General features: G+C 35.3%; 2 protein-coding genes across 2 annotated transcripts; one reads left to right on the forward strand and one right to left on the reverse strand.

Moving 5' to 3' along the window:
• The first annotated feature begins 2731 nt into the window (after nt 1-2731).
• LOC149926132 (uncharacterized) lies at nt 2732-7791 on the forward strand. Its single transcript, XM_090161117.1, has 2 exons — nt 2732-2756; nt 6779-7791. The coding sequence occupies exons 1-2, from the start codon at nt 2745-2747 to the stop codon at nt 7709-7711; spliced, it is 945 nt and encodes a 314-aa protein (XP_090017243.1). The 5' UTR covers nt 2732-2744; the 3' UTR covers nt 7712-7791.
• An 8473-nt stretch (nt 7792-16264) lies between these two features.
• On the reverse strand, nt 16265-26425 carry LOC149926133 (glycine receptor subunit alpha-4-like). Its single transcript, XM_090161869.1, has 9 exons — nt 26373-26425; nt 26183-26290; nt 25513-25635; nt 23589-23665; nt 23240-23534; nt 23093-23175; nt 16985-17152; nt 16600-16925; nt 16265-16537 (listed from the first exon to the last, which is right to left on the reverse strand). Exons 1-9 carry the CDS (start codon nt 26423-26425, stop codon nt 16265-16267), a joined length of 1506 nt encoding a protein of 501 aa, XP_090017995.1.
• Nucleotides 26426-27072: the final 647 nt, after the last annotated feature.

The raw sequence follows: 27072 nt of genomic DNA on the forward strand, positions 1-27072 counted from the left end.
TTAAGAATATAAACGGGCTGTAATGGTTATTTTTTATATTTATTAAATTGTTATATTATTATATATTTTTAAATTTGCAAGTTCATATGCATTTTTTACCTCTCCGAGGGGACTTTGTACCCTAGGAGGGATTATCCAATCACCGTGTCTGTCTGTCTGTCTGTGGGTCTGTCTGTCAGGCCAGCGAACGCGTTCGCATTTTCGGGGCAAAGGGTAATCACTGTGTACGCAGTTTCTTAGAATCAGGGAAAAGGTTTTCCAAAAGCGCCCTCTTTTTGTCATTGGGTGTAGTATAATTTTTTAATCGGCCAGGATTCGAACCCGAGCCCTCAGGTGAGCGTTCTACCGCAGAACCACGGATAAAGTTACGCTTTACAGAAAATTAAAAACTCTTCCGAGGAGAGGTATATTTTGGCTTGCCAACTTGTCTTTAATATTTTTTAATATCATCAAAAATCAACATACAATTATCATTTAAATCTTTCAAGGAACTTTCATTGGGAAATTTGCAATCTTAAGAAAACCTTTCAAGTACACAATTCAAACTAGTGTTATTAGTCGGAAATAATAAAAAAAAGTTTTCATTCCATAATTAGTCTAATATTGTTTACAAATTTAAATAAAGCGGCATTTTCGTCTCATTTTATCGAATCTAAAAGTAAAACTAAACCTCTACACTAGCTTTAAACTTATTAACAATGTAACACTATTCATGTTTTGTTATCTCTCCATACCTTACAAAAATTATCAATACTTCGTTTAGCACGAATAATTATCCATCACAGTGGAAAACAAGTAGGGTAATCCCCTTACATAAAAAAGGATAACTCTCAAATATGGGAAATTATCGCCAGATATCAATCCCTTCATGTCTATCTAAACCCATAGAATACCTATCATGCCTTCAAGTAAAACAGTATCTGGTTTCCGGGCAGATTATTAGACCATCACCAGTGTCTTATACCTCCTAGAAACCATTATTTACCGCCTTAATGACGGTCAATATGTAGGAGATCTCTTCGCCGATCTAAGTAAAGCCTTTGACTCAGTCGACCATGACATACACTAAGAAATAAAAACTTCTCAAGCACTAGTGTATCTTGGTTCAATACTTACCTACGCGACAGGAAACAATTCGTAACAATTGGAGAAGCAAAATCTCCATCCATGGATATAACAACCGGGGCTCCACAGGGAGGAATACTTAGCACAACTCTCTATAATATATATACTAGTGATATACACAGGCAGCTAACCTCAAGTATCTCCAACGAATATGCTGATGATGATGCCCTGATCATGTCTAATACCAATCTCGACGGACTATTAAATATTATTTAATTTTTTGGCTTCTTGGTTCATATTAATATGAACCAAGAAGCCAAAAAATTAAAAGAGATCCTCGCTTCAAAAAATCTAACAATGAATGAAAGACAGAATTTATGCTTTTTCATCCAAGACGAAAACAAATCCCATCCGAGAATACAATGACATTACAAAATTCATCAATAAACTGAGTAAATAAATTCAAATATCTAGGATTCATTATTGACGAAGATCTCTCTTGGAAAAAAAACATCGAAATGTTGGTCACAAAATCAAGCCAAAGACTAGGAATACTTAAACCCTTTCACAGTGCCTTAGAAACTAAAACTTTCAATCTGCTCTATAATTCATTAATACTACCACTATTAAAATAGGGCGATATCTTCTACAATTCAGCTTATTTAATATACCTTATGAAGTTAAAAGTGGCCCATAATAATGGCTGCCGATTTGTAGCAAAAAAAGATAGATATGCATCGGTGACAGATACTCAGCGAGAACTAAATTGGATGACCTTGAAACAACATTATGTATTAAACTTATGTACCATGATGTTTAAAATCTCCAATGAAATCTGTCCAGATTAACTTCTAGAACATTTTAAGAAACCTAACGAAATTCATCTACAAAACACTCGAGCTTCATCCTCAAGTTTTTACGTAGAAAATCTTAAATCATCCATTCGTCAAGTGAGCACCAAATCTAGAGGAATCGAACTTTGGAACCAAATCCCAAACACAATAAAAAACTTATTATTATTATTATAATTAATATGTTTACTGTTATTTGACATTTTATATCGAGAAAAAGTAAATAATTGAAAACCCTTTAAAAGGAATTTATGAGTTCCTACACAGTACTGATGAGCCCCAAAAGGGCGAAACCGGTCTACTGTTGGAATCCTCTGGCCTAAATTTTGACTTTTGATATAAGGAATTTATGATTAAATTTTAAATTTTTACGATTTGCGTTAAATATTCCACAATTCGGAAAATTATCTGGAAATTTTTCCGCATTTTATTTTTCCGGAAAATTAACAACACTAATTCAAACGTTTAATTAAAAATTTCTGAAATACGCGTAACACTTTATTACGGGTTTGACCGGAGTGGAATGTAAATGCACTTTTATTGTATAATAAGTAATATTGTCGAAGAACCATATGTTTAAAAATATATTAAATGTCAAATCGGCGATGCGGAACTCTTCGATAACTTTCGAATTATTATCGATGCTTTTTGGGTTGTTTTCGAAACGAACAATATTGAAACTTCAGCATATCGTTTCGTGTCTAATCTCCAAACGGCGCTTAACATTTGAAAATGATTAAAACTGGATGAGATTAACAAACCTTATAAAAGCCACGAAACGCGGTTGAATTTCTTTTATTTCCTTCCAACGACAAAAACGATTTAAAAATGGAAATGAAGGTAAGGCCATTTAAAATTTTAAAGGGTAAATGCTAGAATTATGTTAAATTTGGGTTAGGTTCGAAATATGGTTGGAAATGTTTGAATTTGTGTTTGATCGATTTCTAAAACCAAATCGAAGTCAGATTTATATCTTTTATTCAATGAAATAACATTTTGTACGTTATTCACAATTCATGGTAATTATCCGAATTTAAAAATCTATTAATTTTATGTTTAAGCGAAACAATGGATATATTTGTTATATATTTTTAAAAAGGATAGATTACCTTTTGTAAATAAGGGTAAACCCATATTTCGAACATTTGGGACACATACTTTCAACTGTTGCGAACAGGAACATGTTCTCACTATCCCTTTAAACACTTTTCAATTCACTATAGCTTAAGGAATTTTTGAATTATCTATCTCTTCAAGAAGATTGTAGTTACACATTTTTGAGTCACTATCCCTTTAAGAACTTTTGAACAAACTATCCTTTTATTGTGATAATTTATTTCCAGTAAGGATAGAATATATTAAAAAATAGATAGACTACATAATAGAATAGATTAATGACATAAAAAATAGATCAATTACATAAAAATTGATAGAATAATTACATAAAATTGATAGATTAATAACATAAAATTGATAGACTATTTACATAAAAAATACATTAATTACATAAAAATAGATTAATTACATAAAAAATAGATTAATTACATAAAAAATTGATCAATTACATAAAAATTAGAGATTAATTACATAATAAATAGATAGCTTAATTATATAAAAATTGATAGAATAATTACATAAAATTGATAGATTAATAACATAAAATTGATAGATTATTTACATAAAAAATAGATTAATTACATAAAAATAGATTAATTACATAAAAAATTGATAGATGAATTACATAAAAATAGACTGATTAATTACATAAAAATAGATAGAATAATTACATAAAAAATTGATAGATGAATTACATAAAAATAGACTGATTAATTACATAAAAATAGATAGAATAATTACATAAAAATAGAATAATTACATAAAAATAGAATAATTACATAAAAATAGAATAATTACATAAAAATAGAATAATTACATAAAAATAGAATAATTACATAAAAATAGAATAATTACATAAAAATAGAATAATTACATAAAAATAGAATAATTAAATAAAAAATGAATATATTAATTACTTAAAAATAGATTAATGACTGAAAAATAGATTAATTACTGAAAAATAGATTAATTACTTAAAAATAGATTAATTACATAAAAAATAGGTAGATAAATTACATAAAAATTGATAGATTAATTACATAAAAATTGATAGATTAATTACATGAAAAATAGATAGATTAATTACATGAAAAATAGATAGATTAATTATATAAAAATAAATAGATTGCAAGCAAAAAAATGTTTAATTATGCTCTGAAATGTCGCAACGTACGATAATATCCCATATACACCGATGGTCAGAGGATCGTCTTTTCTTCCCCAGCAGTAGCTCATTGTTTCAAAATTAAGAAACCGAGGAAAGATATCCCAAGGGCAGATGGATTAAGACTGTATTTATTTCAACTTAAGGAGAATGACCATGTTGCGGCTATTTTTAGCATGACTCCCAATCTACTTCACGCTCTAACGGTAGCCTACATCGCCAGAAAATAGAATCAGGTTAATATCTCATAGGCGGAATAAAACTGACTTCTGGTTATAATGAGTACGAGATTGGTGGCAAGCGAGGTGGCAAGCCTTTACGCACTCACTATTACCTAAGACCTTGGGGGAATACCTTTAACCAGTAGGAAGATAGCTGTAACGCTTCCCTGGTTAAGATAGCGAACAACCAATCCAGGCCAGCTTAGTCAATAACGCTACAATTAAAAACTAATTAAAACGGTAGCCGCGTTCACACTAGACACTTCGAAAACGTTTTAAAACGGTTTCGAAAGATCAAATTAAAGTGAATATAACCCTCAAAGCAATCTTTGTGGAGGACCCCTTCAATTTTTCAAATTCCCCTGTACAGTGGCGCCAAACATATCTAAAGGCTAAGGCAAGAGCGGCCAGATCTGCAAACGTTGGTGTTCCACACCAAATACCTGAGGTTATATTCCCTTTAAACATTTTCGATGTCAACTGTGTTAATAGGCATTCGATAAATACATTCGATAGCAAAATATTACAATTACATCTTTCGAAACCGTTTTAAAAAGTTTCCAAAGTGTCTAGTGTGAAAGAGGCTAGTATGCACTAAGGCAATTGAGAGCGATAAGTCTTAATTGCTTAAGAAAACATTTGATATTAAAAAGCAAATATCTACAACTGTAAAACTAGAAACCTAAAAGCTAAATGTATATTCCCATTGAATAGAATCCCATTGGGTCGAATTCCCAATGGATCGAATCAAAAAATATACTTTCAAAATTGATCGAATTCTAATTTTGCAATCCCATTGGGTCGAATCCCATTTATTCGAAAAAGCATTCTAAAATTGAAATCTGTTTATTTCGTTAGGTAAGGTTAGGTAAGGTAAGTTTAGGTTAGGTTAGGTTAGGTTAGGTAAGGTTAGTTTAGGTTAGTATAGGTTAGGTTTCATGCTTTCACTTGTGAGCAAACAAAATGTCGGTCGAATGGGAAAGTCGGTCGAATGGGATTCGGGTGAATGAGACCCAATGAGACAAAAGCAAAGCTAAATGACCAAAATCCATAACGCTTGGAAATACCTAATTTAAAATAAAGTCATTCTAATAAATACTGACATTGCTTAACAAACTAGGATATTAACCATATTATTTACTATCAGTTTCGGTTGAAACAGTCTGTTCTATAGTTCGACGTTCGATTATTTCGAATAATAAACACGGGATACCTTTTACACTATAGCGCGCTCACTTCTCTAAAAAGGGAGTCAAACTCCACAAATCAGCGAACACGAAGTTCTTGGTGGTGCCAACGAACCGCCCAAATGAAGGCGCTTGTAATTTGTGGATCCCGATGCGATTGGTACTTATCACATTTATTGACTCATGAGAACGGTTCTCCGGTGCTTGAGGGAGGCAGGGTTGTTCTCATGAAACTGGAGGTTGGTCGACGGTACCATCGGTGAAAAACACTACATTTCGCACCCACACTAATTATAAATGATTATGACTGCGGCGAGTAGATATTTCCTCGTGGATGCCAGACCGCTCTCGGGAACGAAGTCAGCCTGGAGTTCCAGGGATTTCCGGGAGAAGCAATTTTGCAAACCAAACCGGAACATTCCGAAATAAACGCGAAATAAGTATAACAAAAGCGTAAAGCCCTATATTACTTAATAACATTAATTGACCCAAAAGCATCGTTACATAACGTAGAAACTCAACGCGAACCCAGTTCCACAAGCTGGAATCGAAGCCGGCTGCTCTTGCTGCGAGGCGTAAGTGCTAACCACTCACTCACCAACCACACTATTACCTTGACTTTTAACAGAAAAATATAAAATTCGTTTGGAAAGAAGCGTAATATATCATATTTATGAAAACTATTACTATTACAATTAAAATAAAATTTCTAAATAAGTATCTTTAGACATGGTCACTTTTAAATTTTTCGTCGTATGGCCGAGTAACGCACAAAGTATATTTTCCGCGGTGATGACGTGTGCGGTACTGGACGGATATTCACAATTGGAAGGACCACGTCCCTAAATTACGTTACAAATAATCTTGCTTACTTCAATTGTAATAAAACCATATCCCTTCAAATTATAGAATTACATTAAAAATCAATTTTTTATTGTTTTACAAGTATAGTCATAAGTATAAGTATTAAAATAATTGATGATATAGGTTTCGAAGCATAATTATGATACGTGATTTAACGTTATTCAGTAGCTCCACCTGTCTCCTCCTGCACCATTTCGAAAAACTTGCGCGGAAATCCCTTCAGCTTTAAAAGCGTGAACTAATTTGTAAAAGGTCCCATTTCAAAATATTTCCATCTCTTGTGACCACGAATTACGTATTCTTTTGCAGGTCTTCGTCATCTCATTGCAATTCATTATTGGCATACAAAGGGCACTTTCAATTCCCGGCGCGACTCCAACGCCTGATGCTCCAAACGACACGGTCCGATTCAATAGTGAGCCGTCATCGGTAAACGCCTTCGAGCTGGACAAACGGCCAGCACGCCAAACATTTAGGGCCACCCTCCATAATGCTTCATTAATCCTAAAAAATATCGAGTTTGGAACCACGGGAGCTAAATCAGTAAGGTTGGTGCTTAATGAACTGGATGAACGCGATTCGGGGATACAAATACTCGTAATGATCCAGCCAACTTCACCTAACAACGCTACTTCACCCAGAACGATAGCAAAGATTGATGTCCCTAAGATAAACAAAACATCGGACGCCAAACGGGTGGTTCTGGAAGCGGAAGTTCAAATACAAGGCGGGGTACAGGACGTGCATTTCGTCTTACCACCGTCAGTGAAGCCCTCGCGCCTATCGTCAATATCTTTCACCGCCGCCGGACCCACCCCGGGTCAGTGGTACTTCATCTCCGCTCGCTTGAACGGGAAGGCACTCGAAGTGGCCGGCGTGGGCACCGCGGAGGGCCCCGTGGACATGTGGACATTCTTCTATGGAGACAATCAGATCTTTAGATTCAATTTGGTGTCGACCGACTTGTACAAGATAGAGGTGAAGCGCACCGGGCTCGTACTGGAGGTGGCGGGTCAATCCGTCTTGGATAATGTCGCGATTCAGTCCGCCACCTACAAGGGAACTGACAATCAGCATTGGTTGGTCGAACCGATCGAAGATGGTATGTTTAAAATTATTAACCGAAACAGTTACAAATCTTTGGATATCTACGGGGGATACGTCGACAATGGTACTCCAGTTCATCAATACGGTTACTGGGCTGGTCCGAACCAGAAATTTTTCCTCATCCCTTTGTGTTAAAATAAAGGGCCTAATAAAATTGTAAAATTACTCGGCATTTCTCCCTGAAATTCTATCGTTATGGATCTTTTTACAACAAATAAAACCAAAATCATAAAATCACTATATATTATTATTATATAATCGTATTGGTATACAATTATACTATAATTCGGTTTACTATTCTGCTGTTAATTGTTTGCTTTTACAAAATGTACCGTATTTCGTGTAATAAAATAAAATCATCGAGAGCTTTTACCACTGGAAACTTCCATCAACACCTATAGCTCTCCAAATATTTTGTCCGAGTTAGCCAAATTTGGTCTTCGACTACAAATACGGCCGCCTTCAGATTGCCTCTGCGTAGTTTACACAGCTTTTGGGGACACGAGGTGGTAGCCAATTAAAAAACAATTGTACACAAAATTTCTGATTTCCAAATATTTCCAATATTTCTTAAACATTTCCAAAAATTTCGGATAATTCTTAAACATTTCCTATTTTTCTAGATTTCCAGAAATATCGAAAATATTATTTCTCTAGATTTCCAATATTTCCTATGGATTTCTAGGTTTCCAGAAATAATTATTTCGATTTCTCACTGTTTGTACACCAGATTTCTTAAGTGGCTGTCCCCCTCTTAAAACTACTGGTAATCTTCTATCGAGGCACAGATTCAAATATATAAATGAAATACCAGTAAATCATCAATATAAAATTTAAGCTTTAGTAGATAAATCAAAAATGTTTCTTGCTGGTACGATTTTTAGTATTACTCTTTTTTTATTCAGGTGTGTAACGTGTGGGACAATTCAATCCGCTCGTCCACCGGATTAATCAGGGCGAGAAAGGTTTAACGGCCACGCCAACGGGTGGATACGTGGGGCCTGGGGTGGAGCCACCCGTGGCGGAAGTATTCCGACCACCCGTTGGGGTATAGGTAATCGTCCTCACACGGCCATCCTCAAACTCTACTTCCCAGACGCTTGGGATTACAGGAGTACGCCACTACTCCGGCTAGTGGTACTCTAACAGTAACCTCTTAATCGTCCCCCCGTAAAAAATCGAATCAGCCCATTTTCTCATTGGTGCCGTAAAACACGTGTCTTTCGACTCGATTGAAGCGGACCCTAGTGAGTACGAAAGAAGACAACGGGACAGAGGACGTTCTGACGTAAGGGAAATAACTTTCACAAGTTAGGGGGATAAATTTCCGTGGATGTTTTCAATTGTATCAGTTAATTGTCGTCACATAAATTATTGATTAAGATGTTTTATTTAATTCAAATTTAAAATTAATTTGTTTTTCAAAAATATTTTATTAAACCATGAGAAATAAATGTCATAATACATAAAACACATTTTTATACATTAACAATAAATAAAGCAATATTTTAATTATTCAGTGAAATATTTTTAGTCAATTTTTGCAAAATGGGCCCATATATTTTTTTGGCAAATAATTCCTGTGACCAGTGGAAGATTATCTTCAGAACTAGTCCAAATTCGGGAACACTAGGAATGCGGAAACAACGGTCGGAAATAGCCTGGAAAAGTATCCATACTCAGCAACGAATTATATTGACTCATATCTATTGATGTTAACGTGAATGCAGATAATCTGATATTTGGTCTATCGTAATTAGTCCGGGAACTAGATAACTTAACATATATCTGTGAATCACTAAGCCGTCGCGCAATAGTTTGAATGAAACTTTAGTCCACAGAAAAGTCTTGAACTGGCTGTCATTAAACATTGAACAAGTGGAAGATAACAAACCGCCCCATTTATGCGAAACATCATTATAAACTGATGATGTTTTATGTGCAACATCTACAATAACACATCAGTTTATAATGGAGGTGAAACTCTCACTAAATTATAAAAAAAGAATTGGAGCACAACGTGTCTGAATCTTCTATGTCTTCGACTTTCGCCATTTCGCCCGAAAAGAGCACTTCTTGACTTCCAACGTCGACGATTATCATCTAAGCCAGCCGCATGATGAATATTTAACCAAAACTAGCCATATTTCCCGCCAGTCTGTCCATTCTGTTAGTTAAAAGGAAATATGCAGTACATGTGGGTCTGAAGAGACTCCAGAACATAAAGCTACATAAAAATATAACATATGTATCTGTGCCATAATTGGTATCATGTAGAATGTGTGAACCTGCGTCCAGCTATTGCATAGAAAGTCTATGATACGTGGGAATGTATAGCCTATATCCAGCCATTTAATTTTTTGGACCTGAGCACAAAGAAACAGCCAGTGGCTATTTCTCCAGTTGTATCAATGGCAGTAGAAAATGAGTTTAGTGACGATACCCAAAATTTAGTTAAACTATAGATTCAGGAAGTCTAATTCATTCAGCCTTGCCTTCTGAAGTGTCCAAATAAATGGTACGAGTAGACATTAACCACCTCGAGGGAGTGATTTCCAAAGTATGGTTTCTGTTCTTACCACTACAGAAACCACACAGCTCATCGGGTTACGGTGCGCGTGATGCAATCTGAAATGACATAGACTGAAGGATTTGTATACAGCTGTCAAGATGCACATTGATAACAGCATCCAAAACTTACACTACACAATCATGGCGGATGTGACTGAGCAGACTGAAAAAATTTGCCGTCAACTGGATATAGTCAGACAGATTCAGGAGGCTTGTCAAGGAAAATCTTCAACCCTGGAACAAAAAGTACTAGAACAGAGGAAATGAGTTACTTGCAGAATCAACTTCACTGGAAGACTGACAAGTGGATAGTTGTGGAAACCGCTGCCAGAGACCGTCCAGATCCTGAAGCATAAATAGTGCCCAAAAATGTCTTAGCTTATGGAGTCACTACATCAACTCTAAATACTTCTGAGCAGGCCCGGGGTTGGTTAATTTCCCACCATAAGTCAGAGGACGAAGAGGAGTTTAGGGTTATGGAATGCCTCCGGTTTGGCAGAGGGGATACATTGGCAAAGAAACCTGACGTCATCACGTTGAATAATATAGAAAGTCGTAACCTTATATTGCGAGCTGCCCCAAACCTAAGGCTGATCGCAACAGAACCCAAAAGTTATTTATCTCATCAAGGGAGGGGAAGGGGACGGTTCCAATAAGTGCTAACCAAAAACAAAACGTCAGAGAGGGCTTCAAGGAGCGGGCCCAACTAGACACTTAACCACTTTCGATTTACACCCCGATTCTCGAACCTTAAAATATGGACCATCAAAGATTGACGTTGGGAATGTGAGGGTATGTAAATATGTCATATTCAAATATTAAAGCAACTGTCTATCATTGCCACCTGAGCTAAAATTCAAAATAGCGAAACAATAACGTCGTCAGAGAGCCATTATAGAGTATAATATTTAGAGCACTTTTACTCTGCTTAGTGAACTTTAACCTAAATTATATATCCCATATAAAATATATTGTAAACAATTCCTATAATTGAAGTTTTTGATAAATTTACAAACGAGCCAATCAACGCGAAGCATACTTTTATGTCCCACCTTTTGAGTCAAAATGTAGCTTCAGCATCTTGTTTTGATTTCGACGCTAGTGACTTCTGTTGAAAAAAGAGCTACTTCACCTAGAGCCGACACTTGCTTTAAAACTAGGTCCCATCTATGAATAAGACTGTAGATGGCGCCACTTTCCCGACGCGTGGAAAACGTGTCGGACTGCTACAAAACCCAAAGATTGAGGGGCCAGGGCATTCAATTTCTTCAGCCAGATTGTGGGAAATTTCCAATATTGTGGGAATTTTTGGGGTTCATTTTGGCTCTATGGGACAAAAGGTAATTATTTTTAAAAACGTTGATTTTGTGGGAATATTCATGTCTGCGGGTATTTATCCTATGTTTTTTTACTATCAATAGAAAGCCCAAAATTATCTAGAGCAGTGTATTTTCGTGAATCTTGGTTTTATAAATAATATAAAGGAGGTGCCTCCTAATACTACAATCAATAAATGCATAGGCCTAACAACAAAAATGTTAAAACATTGTAATTTCAATACAATTTAATTTTTAACGAAGCACGAGGGAACAAGGCTTAACAGGGATAATAAGAATCTGGGTGGAACAACATTCAACCATAAAGGAACCTGGTTCGTAGGCTTTTAGCGACTCCTATTTTTGGACAGCCATTACGGAATTTTTATAAAGTTATAGTTATTCCGTTCATCCATAGGTGGACACACTCTACTAAGCACAAAGGTCAATTGAGCCACAGTTCACTAGCCTTCTTTTCCTCTCCAGGATAGTAGTTTCTTCCTCCATGATTCATCCGTTGCTATCGGGGAGTGAAATGAAAACCAGATGGGCTAGCCCATATTACACTCTCACCCCCTCTGTAACATATCAAACTTAATCGAAACTTTTTACCTCTCCGAGGGGACAAAGTCCCCTAGAAGGGGTTATACGAATGGGGTTCGTTATTGTAATGTTTATGTGTAGGGAGAGAATGTTGTGATTTATTGGCGCCGGCCGGGAATGGAACCCGGTTCTGCTGCGTGCAAGAGATTTACTCCAACCACTGAGCCACCGACGCTTGTTAAGCTACGGTGTTTTTCGAAAACCGCTTTGGTGAATGTCCTTTACGAAGTTATAACGTAAGGTACTATAATTTAATCTACATCATTTTAAATATTTATAAATTATATTAATCTTAACGTTTTTTAAATCAAATACGGGGTTTACGGGTAGAAAACAATTGTGTGTAACCCCAAAAAATAAAATTTATTGGAATTAATTTACATTTGAAACTATTAATTATCCACTCAAATACCTGTCCCTTCTTGGCCGCAACGAATGACTCAGGTCTACGTATATATCACCTTCTTTACTCAGCGTAGCTGAGCTTTTTCCTATAATATATGTCCCTTCTTAAGAACTATACACGCATATATTTCTTGAAATGTTTTATTTGTTATATTTTATAAATTATATAGTTATATATTATATAAATATATGTATATTATACAGGAGGTCTCAATTTGCTCTATCGGGCCATTTTTCTCAAAATGTATTTATGCTAGGGTTCTGAAATTTGCAGGGTGTATTTGTTAGGTATGGAAGGCTTTGGTTACTAAATTGCAGAAAAATCGAACGATTTTGTGCCGTTTTGGAAAATTTATTTTTTCACCGGTAGGTGTCACGCAAAATTTTTCAATAGAAAAGTTGTAGGGCATAGTCGAAAGTGTAAAAATAATTTTGGTTCGGGTAAGTCCGAGTACCCGACGAAAGAAACTACGTAGTTGAACAGTACTTAGTTACGTCTTATATTTGGCAGGGTCCCGCTGATTTTAGAGTAAATGTGTTTAACCTAATAATGGACCGCATTGTCAGGCACTAGATTCACGTTTTTTACAACACAAAAAGTTGTATAAAGATTTATCTTGCTTGGACACAGCAAATTTTAAAAATATTACAGAGAAGGGCTTCGAAGATGACGCCTTGGATGGTGTTAAGCTTTCTCCACGAATCAGTAAAGATGAAGTTTTGTTGGAATTGCTTTCTTTTGCTTCGAACTTCGACGTATTAAAATTATTGCTTAATAACGATGAGAATATGGATTCCAGTTGCAACAAGTGCAAGGTTTGTAGCACTTGTCCGTCCTGTGTACTAAAAATTCTGGCATCCAACAGACTTCACGACAAGGAATTATGATAACCTTTATGAACTTTATAAAGTCTTCTGCACACTATCAGTTACTCAAGTCCAATGTGAGAGGACATTTTCAAAGCTAAAAATAATAAAGACAAAATTAAGGCTAAGAAATTCACTGTCCGAGGAGAGCTTGGAATCATGCATTTTGCTATCCATTGAAAAGGAATTGTTAGATGAATTGGATGTAGAAGCAATTATTGACAGATTCGCACAGTCATCTAGTGTATTCCAACGGTTACTCAAAATATCGTGGAACATGAAACATGCTTTTAAACAACCGGTTAATAAGTAAATTTTCGGCACCGTATACCTATTTAAAAAGCTAGCATTTGTCTAAAATATAAACTAATAATAACAATCTGTATAATTATGTTTACATTTAGTATCGACTGTATATTGCCTTTAATATGTTATCTGTAATTATTAAAAACATTATATCGCTAAAACATTTCTTTTATAAATGGCGACGAACCAGCGACCTATGAGTTGCCGTTTCAAAGAGTATTCCAATTGAAAGGAACTGTTACTAATAGGTGATTTATAAAATGCTATGGCTTAATAAAAAATCGGGATATATCTTACGCGAGACAAGGGAACACCTATATTGTGGGCTTAGTAGTCCAAAAGGAAGAGGCGTTGGGACCGCAACCCACAGGTCGCTGGTTTGATTCCAGCCTGAGGCATGCCCAGTGGTATTCCTTGATTTAATTTAAAATATTATAGCATTTATCCTTCTAGTTTTCGGCAGTAGCACACAATTGAGTAAAAAATAATTAAAGCGAAAACATTATTAACATAAAACAATATTTCAGGGGGGAATGTTCCTTTTTCGGAGGGTGTCTCCCCCTGTCTACGCCTCTGGTTTTGGGTGGGCCCCCTTTGACCCCTGGCAGTCCACATTTTTAGACCCAGTCCGCCACTGCCGCGTAGCCTCTATTTCGTTTTACGGTGATCTATAGAGGTAGAACCGTGCCAAAATGACTACCTTGTAACCTGGCATAACCAATCTCTTGTCCACTCTGTCTTCAAGGTCATCCAATTTTACAAACTTGAAAAACTCCCATCATAAAGAGTTTGTCTAGCAAATTTCGATGTAACACGAATTGGTTTCGAGTTATTTGCGTTTTCTTTCAATTTTCATTTTAACGACCTTTGTGATTTGGAAAAACCGTTACTCGACTTCCTATTGGTCAAATTCGATCGAATCAAAGCTAATTAGACCTACAATGTGACGTGGAACACTTTTCTAATTGGGACCAGCTTTCTAACACTTACGGTTCTCACGTTAATTTTTGGATGACCTTGAAGACATAGTTCAAGGTCATTGAAATTTTTACACTTAAAACCTTCAATCTTGATGATGATGTGTATCAAATTTCAGTACTCTAGCACGAGTATCTTTAGAGTTATCAGCTCCCGATCCTTGATTTCGACACGTTATCAACTTAACGACCTTCTTGTTTTTCATCTAGCATTTATCGGCTTCCTATTGGTCAAATCCGATCAGGTCAAAGCTATTGGTACTTAGAAAGTCACGTGGAACACTTTTCTAATTGGAACCAACTTTGTAACACTTACGGTTCTCGAGTTAGTTTTTGGATGACCCTGAAGACATGGTTTAAGGTCATCGAGATTTTCGCAGTAGGTTTCCCCCTACATCTTGTATACGACTTGAAAATTTCAAAATCGCACCTAAAACAGATTTTGAGATAATCGCCCTGGTTCATTTTTTAGGGGACACCCTGTATATCTTGATCTTTGAGATTTTTAAAATGTAGTAGTATCAGTCCAGTTGAATGGAATTATAGGAATATTCCAAGAGTTCAACCAATGTGCCATTAACTTCAATCGGAGACCATTCGCTTTGCACCTGCCTAGGGGCCCTTATCGATCTGTCGCTACGCACTGATTAAAGACAAAAATAGAAACTAGGCTCAATTGGACATGACCCGTGCAAACTCTGTAAAAGCATTAGCATGTTTGAATGTCAATTAACTTCGAAGTTTCAAGGTTAAATCATTCGTGAGAAAAGCTATTTTATAAAGGCCAATTAAATACTAATATTGGACGTCACAGATTTTCGCGTAAACATATTTATTATTAGTTTCCTAATGATTTTTCATGTTTGTATTCCAATATTATTATTATAATATATTATAATTATTTATAACTGTTTATAATCCAAAACTGAACTAAAATTGTTGGTATTGCAAAGAGGTTTTCTAATATTGAGGTTTACAGAAACATTAATTTATTGTAATTCGTGTTATTATACATTTATATCTTACAAACAAGTATAATATTAAATTGTAGTAATCCCTCTATGAAATTATATTTAGTTAACTCATAAATTTCCATCATACTTATATTTTATCGAACACCTAAGATCACTCACCTAGCAAAAGGCTGCGTGTGTGATTCAAATCTATTTTATTTTGTCAAATTGATCAACGCTGCACTCTACACCGAGGTTGCTAGAGATGTTACTATGGCACTACACAAAATATTAAAGGGAATGTAACTTCAGTAACTTCCTTCTCCCCTTTCTCAAGGGGACTCCAATATTGGACGCTTCTTGCGGAGGTAACCCTTATAATTGTTGGGGTCTTTCATAACATTTCCTTTTAACCGCCAAACTTTTATTTTATGATTCGAATTGATCCAGTCTATTTTGAGGGTGTTCAATTAAATTTATTTAAATCATTATATTACCTATGGTAATATCGTCATTCCTCTAGCCGTTGTAGAGTGCAGTTATCTCATTAAGTACCAATACATTTATTCTTTAAGCCGATAGCGGTTAAGCGCATGACAGGTGGTCCGTATTTTAATTAAAAGATACAAATTAAATTTAGCCGTCTGGAAAATTGGGTTTCCCGGAACGATTCTGGTGAACATTTAAAATTCACCTAAAAAGAAATTTCTTGTGCGTGTATTCGTAGCTTATAAGTTGGCTTTGATGGAAACCGTAGTACAGCGTATACACGACTGAAAAACAAATCGCAGCCGCTGGAAATAAGATTCGTGATGTCCGGTCAAAAATATTATCCCCCAAGGTCGCGCTAGCTTCCTTTAACTTCACACCCGGAACGGATTCGTTTTGATAACTAATTTTGTCCATCGCTAATCTCTTCCCGCCTCTGAGTTGATGGCTTTGCGGTTTTGGTTTTACGTGAACCTGCGCAACGAAAACCCGTTACGATTGTCGCTACTCGGAAAGAAACGGCAGGTTTATCTTACCTTGGACCGTCTTCTACTAATGGATTGAGCCAATGTAAATTCCAATAGCGAACAGAACACCATCAGCAGACATCCGAATAACCAAACATCCATAGCTGTCATGTAATTAACGGCTGGTAGACTACTTCGAGCGTGGGCGATCTGCGTCGCCAAGGTCAAGAGAGCGGTCACGCCTAAAGTGACCCTTCCGGGAATGGCCGTCACGTCCAACCAAAAGGAAACGAAGGACAGGCAGACAACTAAGAAGCTGGGAATGTAGGTGTTGATGAACAGCGCCGCTAGATTACGTCGAAATTGAAAAGAACATCTGAGAAGTGACGCTTTACCTATGAGAAGTATCGTTATCAAGTCGTTAGTGAATAATTCATTCACTCTAACTGGGTACCAGTTAGGAGCGAGACGTTAAAACTCTCCATTTTGGGAGGAAAACACAGAGCGAACTGTAAAGGGCGCACTTCGCCCACGAACGTGACTGCTGGAATTCTAGTCAAGGCCTTCGGGGTGCCGTCGTCTCCCAGCCATCTCATCAGGGCTTCGCTCGATTTCGAGGACACTGCGGGTTAAATACTCGCGCATTAGATCGTGTTCACATGAATTTAATCATTTCAACCATGAATATCGAACTATATACTATAACTATAACTATTCTACCATCTGGGGCTAAGATGGGCGGTGCCTTTCTGAATTTTACGTAATCACTTAAGCCAATCAGGAGACAGGCGTTTGTCGGTGACTCGATCCACAAAATTTAACCGGTGAAGAAAATGACCCGTGATTCTTAGAAAAATGCCTGTAGTCTAACCAAAATTACTTGATAATCATGAATAAGGGAATAGGCCGATAAAAATATTATCCTACTAGGAGACTTCCCATCAGTACTTCCCCCAAGTAAACCTGCAAAAAAGAGGATTTCTCTGATTGATCGGAATTTACCGCCAACTTCGACGATTATTTTTGCAGTCTAATGAATTTGCAATTCGCGAATCGGCAAGTTTGAAGCGATGGATTATCCAAAATGTTAATGTTTTTGATAAATGTAAATTAAATAACATTTAAATAAAATTTGAATTTAATGTATTAAAATTAAGGCATTATAGAATATACTGATACAAAAAGTGTTTTTAATCGTTATTATTTTTCAGGGACGCCAAGGCCTAACACTAGCTCACTAAGCTCTGTCAAAATTGCAGAATTAATCCCAAAAAGAAATTGGACTAAACTTCTAAAAGATATCCCCAAAGAATATTCGGATGAGATTATTGCAAAACATCATTCAAGAAGTAAAAAACACAAAAACAAAGGCTACCGTATGTTCAAATCTAACGGAGTCACGAATGTTTCAACTCAGTTTGATTGGATATTTCGTTATCGTAATGTTTATGTGTAGGGTGTGAAAGTTAAGTCTGTGTTATGACGGTTGTGGGTGATGAGTTTGCTGTGTTTGTGTTATGACGGTTGTGGGTGTTGAGTCTGTAGGGTTTGTGTTTGTTGAGTCGGTGTTTGTTGTGTTTGTACGGGCGTTTTCTCTTCAACTCCTGCTTATTGACTTTTGGGACGGACCGAGTGCTGAGTGTTATGGCAACCTCTCAACGTCCAATGGCAAGGCTTCCACCAGTTGTTCACCGTATTCGTCTTAGTATCAATTTGAGATTAATTAGCGCCGGCCGGGAATCGAACCGAGGTCTGTTGCGTGCAAGAGATTTACTCTAACCACTGAGCCACCGACGTTTGTGAAGATACGGTGTTTTTTAAGTTATGGTGTTTTTCTAAAACCTTTTCGAAAGTGTGATATTGGAAATTGGACGGCATTGGTCTTTTTCATACGGTATGTGTCACAAGCTCACAACGTCAACTGTAAGTCTACGAGTCGTCCACTACCAGATCTTGAATATAGCAATTCTAAGGTATCTTCATCAAGGGCGAGTGTTGAAATAAAATGAGCGTCGTTAAAGATGCCGCAACTATTTCGTAAGCGAGAAAAATACAAATACCCTCTGTAGATATTTCTTTCATTAAAATTTGCTCGTATTATATTCGGGTCATTCCATACGATTTCAACCACTCATGTCACCATGGGTCAATCGATTTTTTTAAATTTTAAACACAGATAGATCTGTCTAAAAAACTGTGATATCCAAAGTTTTAGCTGAAAATATTGAGAAGTTTTAGAATAAACAGAGTTTAACCGAAACCCCACATTTTTTGGTATATCGTACCTCTTTTTCAGTACCCCTTCGCTTTAAGTTTAATAACGTTTTATAAATATATTTTATTTTAACAAAATAACACAATCTTACACAATTCAATGGTGGAGTTTATATAGTCCTAACTATAATTGATACCAGGTTATTGGATGTCAAAATGTACATTTTTATTTTTGGGGGGTCTCATTCAAGGGGTTAAAGGGTCCTGTGGGCGATTGAAAATACGAAATATAAATACACTATTAGATAGCTCTATAAAAGAGCTTTAAAATAAGCTCTTAAAAAGGGGTATTTTCCCTGTTTTTATTTGATAAATCAATAACTATTTTCTTGAAATTCAACACTTTTGAAATTTTATATTTTTGATATCATACAAAAAATGGTTTAAATCTTTCAGAAATTATTACTACGTATTTAACGATGTGTGATAAATAATGCTCGAATATTTTCTAAATCATAATGTTTAAAAATAAAGGATCTAGCTCTGGAAGAAGTTGCTGGAGGCGTTGATATTAGTCGCAAAATCAAGTTAAGAGGTACATGGCATTTGTCGTCCCGTTTAGGCCATGACAGACTGTTAACTTATGTATATATTTTTCAACCCTTAATTTTGAGTAGTAAATTGATAAAATATTTAATTGAAAATAATTGCGTGTTAAATAGAGTCATTGAACTTTTTAGTATCGCCTGTAATGTTTGTTGTAACTGAAAACTAAACCTAATCTATAAATACCTAGAAAATTCTTATACCCTTCAGTAATTGATGTTTTCTAATACACCATTTTGGTTAGCTTGGAAAATACATTAAGAAACACATGGTAGAATAAATGCTTCCGAATTTCATTTTTACCTTTTGTAATACCTAGCTCCCAAAAGTATCAACACTTGCAAAAGATTCATTTTATATTATCTATAATGTGTGATAGGTTCAATTTAACCTTCTTAGGGGGCAGCCTCGGCTGTGACCAGTTCATTCTTCACTGAATCTTAGGCGGAATTCACAATTTAAAGAAAAAATATTAATTTATATGAATAGTCAGGAGTGGTTCTTTGAAATATTTTCAATTACTAACCCTAAAACAATATTACTTTAACTACGTATACAAACACAAAACTAAATTTGTGTTAAAATAATACTCAACGGCTCATGTTTCTCACTTCGTAAAACTCACCTTTTTATATCTGCTTATGGAAGAGATGATTTTAAATATTGATTTTTGAGGCACAAGTTTAAAATTATTAACAATAAAGTCAACGTTAAAATAATTAATAAAAGACGAAATCAGAAGTAAATGAACCGAAGTTATTGAAATAGCGCTCAGAATCGGAGGGCGTTTTCCTTATGAAAATGATGATAAAATCGAGTAAAATAAAAGCTAATTTCCATCCCCGTCTTTTGACGTGATAAATTGCTCTTAGAAATAGCTTTACCAACAGTTCCCATGTATAAAAAAATGGTTTCATAAACACAAAATTTTTTTTTCAGCCCCGGAGCGTGCAAAATTTCAAATTCGAGGTCAAAATGTAACTTCATAAGGAAAACGCCTCCAACATGGGGAGTTTAGCAGTCTGATAACTTCGGTTCATTTACTTCTGACGAAATTTAATGAAACAAACATTACGCAATTTCTTAAGTACTAGCAATTTTTAAAACTAAGCATGTTTTTAAAAGATTGGGTACCTTCCTAGAATTTACACAACGTAATAAGGTAATAACAAGCAGTTAGGCTTACATAAAATAGTTTATTACAATTAAATTAATTTAAATAATTACAATTTTTTCAAAAATAATTCATTATGAATTTGCATTTTGGTATGTAAACTGCGCATGTGCTACTCACGGAAAATAAACATTTATAAGAGGAATTGGTATTTATTGCATAAATTAACAAAGGCTGGTTGTGGGTAGATAAAAAAATCTGGTTTGAAGAAATATATAGTTCAGGTCATTATTCCTCTTATAAATGATTATTCTAGGAAGGTACACAATCATTTAAAAACACCCTTAGTTTTAAAAATTGCTAGTACTTCAGAAATTACGTAATGTTAGTTTCATTAAATTTCGTCTATTACTAATTATTTTAACGTTGACCTTATTGTTAATCATTTTAAACTGGTGCCTCAAAAATAATTATATAAAATCATCTCTTCCATAAGCAGATATAAAAAGGTGAGTTTTACGAAGTGAGAAACATGAGCCGTTGAGTATTATTTTAACACAAATTTAGTTTTGTGTTTGCATACGTAGTTAAAGTAATATTGTTTTAGGGTAAGTAATTGAAAATATTTCAAAGAACCACTCCTGACTATTCATATAAATTATTATTTTTTCTTTAAATTGTGAATTCCGCCTAAGATTCAGTGAAAAATGAACTGGTCACAGCCGAGGCTGCCCCTAAGAAGGTTAAATTGAACCTATCACACATTATAGATGATATAAAATGAATCTTTTGCAAGTGTTGATACTTTTGGGAGCTTGGTATTACTAAAGATAAAAATAAAATTCGGAAGCATTTATTCTACCATGTGTTTCTTAATGTATTTTCCAAGCTAACCAAAATGGTGTTTTAGAAAACATCAATTACTGAAGGGTATAAGTTTTTTCTAGGTATTTTTAGATTAGGTTTAGTTTTCAGTTACAACAAACATTACAGGCGATACTAAAAAGTTCAATGACTCTATTTAACACGCAATTATTTTCAAATAAATATTTTATCAATTTACTACTCAAAATTAAGGGTTGAAAAATATACATAAGTTAACAGTCTGTCATGGCCTAAGCAGGACGACAAATGCCATGTGCCTCTTAAGTTGATTTTGCGACTAATATCAACGCCTCCAGCAACTTCTTCCAGAGCTAGATCCTTTATTCTTAAACATTATGATTTAGAAAATATTCGAGCATTATTTATCACACATCGTTAAATACGTAGTAATAATTTCTAAAAGATTTAAACCATTTTTTGTATGATATCAAAAATATAAAATTTCATAAGTGTTGAATTTCAAGAAAATAGTTATTGATTTATCAAATAAAAACAGGGAAAATACCCCTTTTTAAGAGCTTCTTTTAAAGCTCTTTTATAGAGCTATCAAATAGTGTATTTATATTTCGTATTTTCAATCGCCCACATGACCCTTTAACCCCTCGAATGAGACCCCCCAAAAATAAAAATGTACATTTTGACATCCAATAACCTGGTATCAATTATAGTTAGGACTATATAAACTCCACCATTGAATTGGCCTTGCCAAAATGTGTAAGATTGTGTTATTTTGTTAAAATAAAATATATTTATAAAAAGTTATTAAACTTAAAGCGAAGAGGTACTGAAATCGAGGTACGATATACCAAAAAATGTGGGGTTTCGGTTAAACTGTGTTTATTCTAAAACTTCTCAATATTTTCAGCTAAAACCTTGGATATCAAGTTTTCTATCTGTGTTTAAAATTAAAAAAAAATCGATTGACCCATGGTGACATGAGTGATCGAAATCGTATGGAATGACCCATTCAACTGATTAACTTGTACTGTAAAAAGGGTTTAATTCAATTGTGCATTGTTTTAGTACGTCTAACGCACTGTTGTAACTACTTAATTTATAATATTCTGAATATATTATTATCGGTTGTTTCGTCTAAATTATTTAAATTATAATGAAAATTTTATACCGGGCGGGATAGACCCGGGATTACGGTTTTAGTAAATAACTCTTAATTGCGGAGATCTATCTTTAAGGGTCATCTCGAGAAATTAATACCACTAGGGACAATTCTTCCGAGGAGAGGTATATTTTGGCTTGCTAACTTGGTAACTTATAATTTACGTGTTAATCATAAGAAACGTTCGCGTAAGGCCACGATTCTTGCCAAGGCTTATGTTTCCCACAAAAATACTGCAGCAGACGAAATTTGTTTTAAACGTTTTTTATAGTTTTGATATCTGTACATTGATGGTGCTGCTGTTGAACATACGTCACAGACTTACTTCAACTTCCTACCCCATTTCCGAAATCCTCTAGTAGTGATGGAAAGAGAACAACTTAGGCGAAATATTTTTATAGGCCTATTGATTATAAATATTCTTAATAACTAAATTTCGCACTGAAAGCTAGTCAAGTTTCAAAACGTTGCCCTTTTTTTGAACGGTGGCACTTGACCGACGTCATAATACCAAAGCCACTCCCATCCTAGCGACTGAGGCCAGACTACATAATGCATTTCGATATTCATGGTTGAAATGAATGCATTCATGGCGTTCATTAATGTTTCGCGAATTTCCCACTCACTGAATCCCATCAGGATATCGCATGTTTGAGTGTCCAAAGGGTATTTTCGGAAATCCATTTGGCAGCTTAGAGTTACGAGATATCTGTCATGGCATAAACAATATCCGTGAGACCTTCGGGAGCTGAAATTTCTTGTGAGACAAATACCGGCTGAGGCGATATAGTAGCCCTCCCGGAAATACTTTAAAATCCCTGTTGACGGAACTGACGTCGTAAAGTTTTGCCTGTTTGCTATTGAAGAAAACGCTATCCGGCATCCAGATGCATTTGACGACGTGGGGTGGTAAACGATGGGCTTTGGAGAGGTTCATCCGATCAAACTTCAAACTGGGATCGGTCCAAAATTCGAGAAAGTAGATTTGCATTCCGTACTCCATTTTGTCCTCTCTGATATCGTAGATTTCCCTGACCACCAAACCCACGTACACCTCGATCGGATCTCCTAAAGGAATCAATTATCAATATTTTCGTTTGCGATTCCGTTACGCGCGCTTACTGTTGAAGTAAGTGTAGTTGTCGTCGTTTAGGCATACTTGCGGTTTGTAGAGACTCCAGTCTATGTGAGTTTCTCCCCTGCGGAAATTAGATAAACAAATATTTTTGAATTTCGAAATTATTTTTCTTTGAAACATTCTCCCTCATTGATAACAATTTGCTTTTGTGGAAGGGGTTACCGTCCTTTTATTTTCATCGGTTCTATTCTTAATTTCTTAGTCTTTAATTGAGAAACTTAATTGACTTTATAATGAAACGTACTTACCTAGAATCTACCAGCCAAACACACAGGAGAAAAATTACTTTTTTGAGGAACGATATTCCGTACAACATATTACTACGCTTATTGACCGTTATTTATTTCAAGAAAACATTGTAATGCTTTTACAGACGACTCCTTTATAAATGTTTTTTTTCTCCGAAGTGGTTTTCAACGGGCTTACTTTGTTAATTGCTTTTCTCACGTTTTTCACTAGAAAGCATTTTCTTGTCAAATTAGCCTTTCACGAAATCGCTGATACGAGAACCCCTAATGGATAATCGATTATTTGTCGCGCAACTTTCATCTTCCAGAGAAGTGTTTTTATTTTATATAAACACGTTAATTAAATTAATTGACTTAATAATTAGAAGAGCAACGTACTTACCTTGCCAAACGTTGAGCAGCCAAATCACCGTTTTAAGCTCCGTTATTCGATCTAACATTTTACTACGCTTATAACCCATATTACTTCTATCGAAGAAGTATTTATTTCAGGAGAACATGGTAGTTACACCGGGGGCGTTTGGTACCTTTATTGTCTCCAAAAAGCGTTTCTTTAATGCGTTTATTTGCATAACTCGTTTTCGGGGACACCGAAAATCGCTTCAAATCATTTTATTTCAAGTTCTTACATTATATTTTGTGGTAAGAGAGCCAAGTCAGCATATGACTTATAACCATATATATCTAAAAAAATCGGGGCTATAACTAATAAATAAATAAATAAGTTGGCAAGCCAAAATATACCTCTCCTCGGAAGAATTGTCCCTAGTGGTATTAATCTCTCGAGATAACCCTTAAAGATATATCTCCGCAATTCAGAGTTATTTACTAAAAACGTAATCCCGGTTCAATCCCGCACGGTATACAATTTAATTATAATTTAAATAATTGAGACGAAACAACCGAGTTTAATTTATTCAGAATATTATAAATTAAGTAGTTACAACAGTGAGTTAGACGAACTAGAACAACGCACAATTGAATTTAACCCTATTTACAGAACAAGTTTATCAATTAAAATGTAATACGAAGCAAATTTTAAATATCTACAGAGGGTATTTGTATTTTTCTCCCTTACGAAATAACAACACAAAAACCAGCTGAGAATATTTAAAGTTTATTTTATTCAAAAATATCTTGGGAAGCCACTTCCGAGGTGAATGTACATTCGTTATGTACTTTATCCCTAAAGAGAATAAATTATATTCAAAAATTATATATATAAACCGACTTCGTGACGTTAGTTAATTACTCGAAATATGGCGTAAAATAAAGTTCCATAAATAAAGTTTGATAATAGTCAGATACCACCCTGCCAATATGGCGGCTAACGACACTGTCGTGAAACAGTAATAGTCTAAAATAACAAAAGATTGTTAGGACGTCTGCTTGATGGTATGAGTCAATTTACTCAACCAGACGTTCTAGCAACTACTATTACCGCATACGGATGGCACTTGTTCGGCACTTGTTCATATTAGCAAGGTGGTATAGGCCTATTGGATCTAAAACGCGATATTAAAGGCAATTATTTAAAGGGCAACAAAAATGGTATTTGAAGATGGGAGTAGTTCGTACTACTGGCATTGTAGCTCAGCTGATCGGTAATTAAAATCACATCCCCAGCACCATTTTTTGCCCTTAATAAATAATGGCTTACACTATATTTGAAAGAAGATTTTTAATGATGGTTTCTTCTTCAAACTCTTCCAGCGATTTTGATAGCGCTTCGTCGTTCTCGCTGTGCATTTCCCAATCTTCAGAAATGTCAATAACTGGAAAACTAAAACAATAAAATAATTTAATACTAATCTTTCAGATTTAAATAGATCCACTTAGTGGCAAACTAGAGAAGCCAACTGCTGGATTTAGTCTGCTAAGGAGTTGATTTTTCAATATAAAAATGTGTCGGTTTTGCAGACCAATAATTAACAGTTTACAAGCTTCCCGCGTTAAGCCCTAGGTACCTTTATGTAAATCTAAAAGGCGAAATGGGCAATTTTAAAATGAAGTTTTGGCGCGTTAATTTCTAGCTTAATTTGTGGGGTTACACTACTCTGGATCAAAAACACGTTAATACAGGGAACCCAAGAACCACGTATTACATAATTCCACAGTACGTAGCTAATATTGGTACCAGTGGCGGCTTAAGGCCACTCTGGAGAACTTTTTACTTTAGATAAAGGCATCTCTGGCTACGTCAATCTCCCTTATTACGCCGGCACTAGAAGTTAATAATTAACCCCGGTCTAAAACATCCGGTCCATGGGCATAGCTTTGCCGCTCCTTACCGAAGATTGAAAGCCTTAACTTTAAGAAAATGGTAGTACCAATTCTGGGAAGAAGTCGAAGGTTGAGTAAACGAAATTGAAGGTTGAGTATTTGTGTCCATAATTTCAAACATCGATTTCATATTCTCTATTTGAGATGAAGTCATTCTGAAATATGGAAAAAGCGTGAGAGAAATAACATAACATAAGACAATTTTTACCAAAGGCCTAAATTCTCTATTAATCTTACCCAACTTGTCTAATAAGTTCCCATAGACCTGGCACGTGCTGCGTCAGTAACATGGTTTCTTTTCCTTATTTATTTGCTCCCGAATTTATAGACAAAACCAGTGGCGTAGCCAGGGGGAGGGATTTCCGGGTCCGGACCCCCACCCCTTAGGCCTATCTTTGACTGTACTAAATTTTCAGTCCTTCCCCGTCTTCCCTCTTAACATTCACATACTTAGACCCCCCTTAACAATTTTCTGGCTACGCCACTGGAAAAAACTTATAAGTGATATACACATAAATATAAGTAACAATATTTCAAATATAACACTTCGCTTTGTTTTAATACAGTAATGTAATGTCAAAGATGTTTAACAAACTTTACTAACAACGGTGATGTAACACTAACGCCACTGAAATATATCTCAAGGACGGTCATTACTTACGCAAAGGAACTGGACCCAAATGCTCACCTGGTGCCATTTACGAAACAATATCCTTTTTCCTTAAAGGAAAAACTTCCCACTGAAGTTCCAGTGTCCGGACACTCTTCCCATAATTGATATAACTGTTTTATGGTCTTTAGCGGATTGGTATAAATTTGCGAAGCGCCGTTAAATTGCAACGCCTCCAACACGATACTGGCGGGAGCCCCTTTTAAATAGCCGAAAGCAGCTATGCTATTAATCTGATTCGGAAACGCTATGGTTTAAGCAACGTTT

The sequence above is a fragment of the Leiobunum rupestre genome, chromosome 10 (assembly GCF_980474605.1).
Source record: "Leiobunum rupestre chromosome 10, qqLeiRupe1.1.hap1, whole genome shotgun sequence".
Classification (NCBI taxonomy): Eukaryota; Metazoa; Arthropoda; class Arachnida; order Opiliones; family Sclerosomatidae; genus Leiobunum; species Leiobunum rupestre.

What these genes read in the sequence shown, in the direction of transcription:
- LOC149926133 (XM_090161869.1), bottom strand. Translation starts at nt 26,425, where the DNA reads ATGTTACTGACGCAGCACGTGCCAGGTCTATGGGAACTTATTAGACAA. An exon ending in CAACTACACTTACTTCAACA is followed by an intron (nt 23,535 to 23,588) that starts GTAAGCGCGCGT and finishes TGATTCCTTTAG; the next exon opens with GAGATCCGATCGAGGTGTAC. An exon ending in TTAGTAGAAGACGGTCCAAG is followed by an intron (nt 16,538 to 16,599) that starts GTAAGATAAACC and finishes TTCGTTGCGCAG; the next exon opens with GTTCACGTAAAACCAAAACC.